This window comes from Parus major, chromosome 4 (assembly GCF_001522545.3).
Source record: "Parus major isolate Abel chromosome 4, Parus_major1.1, whole genome shotgun sequence".
In the NCBI taxonomy this organism is placed as follows: Eukaryota; Metazoa; Chordata; class Aves; order Passeriformes; family Paridae; genus Parus; species Parus major.
Genome location: NC_031771.1, coordinates 25,176,650 through 25,182,542, shown reverse-complemented (window position 1 = coordinate 25,182,542; position 5,893 = coordinate 25,176,650). Strand labels below are relative to the sequence as shown.

Sequence of the window (5,893 nt, the reverse complement as noted above, 5' to 3'; positions counted from 1 at the left end):
GGCCCGGCCCCGCCCCGGCCAACGGCTCCGCCCGCCCCGCCCGCAAGCGGCGGGCCCGGGCACACACACGGCACACACAGACACACACAGACACCGCACACACACACCCACACCCAGACACACACACACACAGAGCACACACACACACAGAGCACACACGCACACACACCGCCCACACACACACACACCCCCCACCACACACCGGGTGCTGGTGGTCCCCCGAGCCCACAGCCTCTGCCCACGGGTGACAAGGACCCCTGCATTGCCGGCCGTCCCAGAGAGGCCTCGGGAGCCTCCCACACCCGAACATCTTGCTCCCCAACTGGAAGAGAACAGCCTGGGACGGTGGTTTAGGGTGGAATTTTCTGCTTTATGCATCTGTTACAAAGGACAAAACTATACAAGCCTTGTACAATAGATGTGGGTGCAAAACAGGTCCTTTACAGTACTGCTCCTAGGTCGTGTCCTTTGAGTATAAGTAGGAGGACACTGGGAGAGTGACACTCCTCAGCAGCTTGTCACCTTCCTCACATACTGTGCTAACAGAAACCACTGTCAAGAAACAACAGGGTTTTCACAAGTAAGACTGCTTGCTCGAGGACATCTCGGACTAAGCTTAAATAAGCTGCTCAACCCGATGGGCGAGTCTCCCACCTTTGCTGCCAATTTAACTTAAAAGCATCCAGTCACTACCTCAAATTACACCATTTTGGGTTTTTGCCTGTAGGCAAAGAAACAATAAATTACTGCTCTCATTTTCTTGTTCTTACCCACTAAAGAAGCAGTAATCAACCCAATTTCCAGAGATTACCGATTTGCCACTCCTGTAACAACTGGGTCCAACACAGCAACAAGAATTGTAACTGTCAAAAATACTAGTTGCAGCACTTTAAATTTCTGACACTGTCAGGAAGTGAGGTCTCATTTTTAACAGAACACCACTGTTAAAAGGGTTCTGTAAAATCTGTGAAGTAAACATATTTCACTTTAACCTGAGACATAAAGCCATGTTAAATTCACTGGATGCAACTTTCTTCCATGGATGTCACTGCTTGATTCCTACCTGACATGAAGCTATCTAGCCTATCTAAGCTAAATTTTCCCTTAAATCTGCTGCCTGAGAGACAGACTATTTTTCTCCTACAAATACACTAAAAATAGACTATTTCTCAAATGTATTTTCAAACCACTGTAAATTAAGATTTTCTTACCAACTAGATATCACTTTCAGAGGAATTCCACACCCACTGGGAAAGCATATCTGTACATTTCAGCTGCCACATGGCAGACTGACCATATACTAACACCTGCTCCCCCTCAGCTGCAAACACCATGTTGTAAGAAAAGAGCTGTCACTGTGTTTCCAAAACCAGCTGCCCTATCAGCTCCTTGGCATCCTTCATGCTGGAAGAGATCTCAGAGCCATCTTCTGCCACATGGGTACCAATCAAGAACATCTTCCTCTCGTCCCCAATATCAGACAGAGCCAGAGCATCGTGAATATCAGTGATGCAATATGCACCTTCGAGATCCTGTTATACAAAAATAAAACAACTCTGTTAGTTGCAAGAGGTGGTGGCACCATTACTACTTTGAGCCACTGCTGTTGTCCATGGAGGGAGGGTCTCAAAGGCTCTGGGGCACCATTCTTATGTTCCTTCTATGACAACACTTCCTAACTTCTATGACAACAAAGTCCTAAAATGCCTCCGGGGAAAAGAGTTAATCTGTAACCTAATTTTTCCTGAAGAAATATGGGTACAGTTGTTTCTATTTCTACACTGATTCCACAGTTTCTGATAACTATGTAAGACCGCCTGCACAAGGCAGACAAAAGCACTGCTGGCCCAAGACCCCCGGTGTTCAGGAAAGGGTAACAAGAATAAGGAAAATATACAACAGTCATGCCCTGCCCACCCTCTCAGCCACCAGGGTTTCTGATGCATTTGAGTCTGATGAAGCCCAAGCCTGCACTTGTATTCAAGAGTAACATAAATGACTATTAGTAACGGGCCTCAGCTACTAGAAGTTTAGGAGGTAACAATGTAGAGTAAACTGAGCAGGCAACCTTGATAAAACAGAATCTGTGATCCAAACCCTTGGGCTATTCTGTCATCTGATTGTATTAGGGGCTCAATTCTTTTCATTGAGACTTTCACAAAGATCTTAGGAGGCAGTACTGCCTTGTGAGGAAAGCTGCTCTTTCTCTTGGGTTTCAGAAGCAGCCTTAGGAGCAGTCAACCAGACAGTCTGAAGGCAAACAACAGTGCTTCACTTTTTAGTTGCTGCTGGGTGAAGCAGTACTTTGAGGCAGATACTCAGAACAGAAACCTAACTTCACATCTAACTGTGGTCTCCCTTGAAGCTCCCAAACCTTGCAACTGTACAGCAGTTTCCACCCACAGCTCTGATTGCATCTTCACCAAGCACAGGACCTGCATCTTGCAGATCCAAAACAACCTCAGATTATTTTGTTTTGTGGTCAACAGGTGTGTCAGAAAGACTCCCAGCCGTGTGCCCTCCTTAAAGGCATGAAGCCTCTTTTGGAAGGCTTTGTTGCTATTTCCTAAGCTGCTGCCAGCCCAAGCTGTGCCAGCAGCAGAGAACTCTTACCTGCTTGTTGGCCAGAACTACCACAGGCAGGGTGGAGTTGTTCTGGATTAGCTGATGAAGCAGCTGTTTCGCCACAGGCAGTCGGGCATGATCAGCCGAGTCCACGACATAGACCAGCAACAGCACTTTGGGCAAGTACATCTTCCAGTATGAACGCAGAGATTCACTGCCCCCGACTGGAAGAGAAGACAGCAGCACAGGATTCACCAAGTAATCCAAGCAGCACTGCTCCCAGAGGTGCAGACAGCAGGCACTGGGCCACAACCCCAAGGTATTTGGATTACCAAAACCTTAAAGTACTTGAGCTACTGCACCTGAGACTGAAAACAGCTTTATTTTCCCCAGTCAGGTCCCATGAAGACATGTGTATGCTCTGGGTGGGGGGAAATTCTTTCCATTTTAAGCTCTTCTTTTGAGAGGATTCTGGGTTCAGTTTCTTTACAGTTGCTTTCTGCCTTGTTGGTTCTTGCTCTCAGCCACGTAAGGAGAGCAGACAATGGTTCAGTGTCCATAAACACCAAATGTCCCCACATAACCTATCTCCAAATGCCCATCTCATTTTAAGACAAAGCAGGTCTACAATTTCCAGAGGAGAAATTTAGCTCTGAGGTGTGGAGGGCTCTCACTGTATTTGTATTTGTATGACACAAAGAACTAGCTCAAAACTCCCACAGTTTAACCAGAGATGCTTAAGAAAGAGAAAAATTAAGTCCCAGCAGACTCTTCAGGCAGCCCTTCGGAGTAATCTTTGCACAGCATACATTTCTCCACGAGCTCTTCTCTGCTGGATACAGAGGAAAGCTGTTCACCTTCAAAACTAGGTCTTAAAATAATTCTGTGGTGAAACTATACACAGCAAGTTCCCATCTGGGGACAAAGAATTCAGTAGTTTGCTGAGTTTAATAGCAGAAGGAATAAGTATCAGTACACCAAGTATTTCAGATCTGTTTTCAGGTCTCTAGGTCTTCTCCAAGCACACTGCAGGACCACTCACTCAAAGAGTACTGAGGTGCTCAAAAAGCATGTGCAAGTCTATCAAAAGCAGCGAGTTTTCAAAGCAATATATCTGGGGTTCCCTATCACTGTCTCCTGCCTTACACAGGAGCTCTTTTCAAAATTGTCTGACTATACAGCCATCTTTTATTGCCTTCTTTGACTGTTTTGTGTCAAAGCAATTTTGCTTTCACTTAAGTCAAAAGGGTTCAGTAGTTTCAAGAATACAGAAAGGGAAGTAACATTTCTCACTACAGCATGCCTGCCTCTTCAAGTGGCCCAGTGTACCTGAAGGCAGAACTGCAAGTCTGCCACCGTGGAAAGGAGCCAAAGGGCTGTGACTGATATGTAATGTTAGGGACAGAAGCCCAGTTCTGTACTGTGGTACTGCAGGGGCTCAGCACTGCTCCCTTTGTTAAGTGTATTCATGCATAGCATAACCCAGGGGTCAGCAACCTCACAGAGAACACTTTTTCCCCCCCAAACTTGTAGGAACTCAGCAGAAGCCAGGAGCTCCTACCCCCTGCAGAGGACAAGCTACCACCCAGTTATCTGTATGCTGGTACAAAGAAAAAGAACAGTTTCCCACCTGTCTAAGCCAGCAAAATAAAACCCCTGCTGTTTGCTGATCACCTCGTGCCATGTGATCACAGCATAGGCTGCTAACCCCTGGACTAGGCGATGGTACAGACTGGATAAGTAACCAGATTAGAGATCCATGCACGGATTTACCTGGCTGAAACTGGCCTGAGACATTGCATTTCCCATGGGTCAGATCGCAGCCATCACATCTCAGTCACTACCAACCTGGACCAGAGAGGGAAGGATGACTCAGAAACAACAGGTTCTGCTGTGGTGTGTGCAGTGCTGGGCCCAGACCAGACACTGTGGGTTTCTCTGGGCTCAGACAAAAGCACATCCCAGTAGGAGACACTTTCTTACCTACCAGCTGAGGGGTACAGACTACAAGCAACCCTCTAAAGATGATTTCCCCAAGCCACTGCAGAGACTCCTATGGTAGTAAGACTGGGGATGAAACTCTGCCTAAGCAGCCTCATCCCCACACCCCAAAAACTTACCTGGGAACAGCACAACTCCTTTTAGACCTGCTCAAGGTACAAAGGCATCTATGGACTAGCTGCCAACTGAGTCAGTCGTGCACTGGTACAGTACAGTGCAGAAACAGCAGGAAGCAATGAGCAGCTCCTGCCTCTGCAGAAGGCAGGCATTGAAGAGGCTGGGATGTCAGATTCTCTGTACTAGGGAGTGACCTGACCCCAGGGCCTCCACCTTTCCCATCAGCTAGCTGCACCCCATCACAGCTGTGATGCACCGAAGGCATCACAGGAGATACTCTCTGCAGGCACAGACATTCAAAAGACTGTTAAAGACTAGAAAATACCACTTATGAGGCTTTTGAACAGAAAGAGTACAATGTTTTTCTCTTCCCCCTCTCTTCTTTCACTTATTATTTATTCCTCTGTAGCTCTAGCCCTTTGCCAGGCATGAGCACCAAGAAGCAATACAACAGCTGTGGACCACAACACAGGGCTTACTGGGGAAACCTCTGCTGGTTTTACCCAATCAGGTTTATTACCCATTTCTCTCTAGGAGCAGAATTCCCAGGATGTCAGGGCTGAATGAAAACTGGTATCTAACACCATCGTGTCTTCCCCTTCAAAGAGGCTGGGTAGGAAAGCAGAATCCCCAAGGAGAAAATAATCACAACTTCACATTATCGAAGCAGACATGTGGGGAGACTGAGCTTTTAAAATACATGCCTGATCCCTAGGGCACAAGACCGGAAATTATTTTATGTTCAATACTAAAACCGGTTCACTCACTCTCCAAAAACTCCATCTGGGACTCTTCGGTGTTGATGCAGACGGCATTGAAGCCCTCGGTGGGAGCCACGCTGCGCTTGACGCGGTTAGTTGCCAGGGAGTGGAGAACACTAGTCTTCCCAGCTCCATCCAGGCCCAGCACCAGGATCTGCTTACCGCGTCCTTTACCCTGCAAAGCGAGGGGCAGCACACTTACCCGGGCAGCCGGGGCAAGAGCGAAGCTTAGCAGGGCTGGGGGAAAGAAGGAGGAGGAACAAGGGGCCTGGAGGGCACAGCAAAAGCCCCTTCGCGGTGAAGAAGCCGCAGACGCCCACGGGGCTGCTGCGGCACAAGCGCAGGGCCGCAGCGATGGGGGATCCCTGGGACACCAGCCGGCCCGGGGCACCGCGGGCCAGGAAAGCGGGGACAGCGGCCCCGGCCCGGCCCCCGCCCCGCCGCGGCCC

General features: G+C 48.3%; 1 protein-coding gene across 1 annotated transcript; it reads right to left on the bottom strand.

Annotated features, from left to right (window-relative positions):
- Positions 1-349: 349 nt before the first annotated feature.
- On the bottom strand, positions 350-5,870 carry ARL9 (ADP ribosylation factor like GTPase 9). The gene is made up of 3 exons (XM_015625070.2): positions 5,451-5,870; positions 2,614-2,789; positions 350-1,532 (listed from the first exon to the last, which is right to left on the bottom strand). Exons 1-3 carry the CDS (start codon positions 5,464-5,466, stop codon positions 1,353-1,355), a joined length of 372 nt encoding a protein of 123 aa, XP_015480556.1. The 5' UTR covers positions 5,467-5,870; the 3' UTR covers positions 350-1,352.
- Positions 5,871-5,893: the final 23 nt, after the last annotated feature.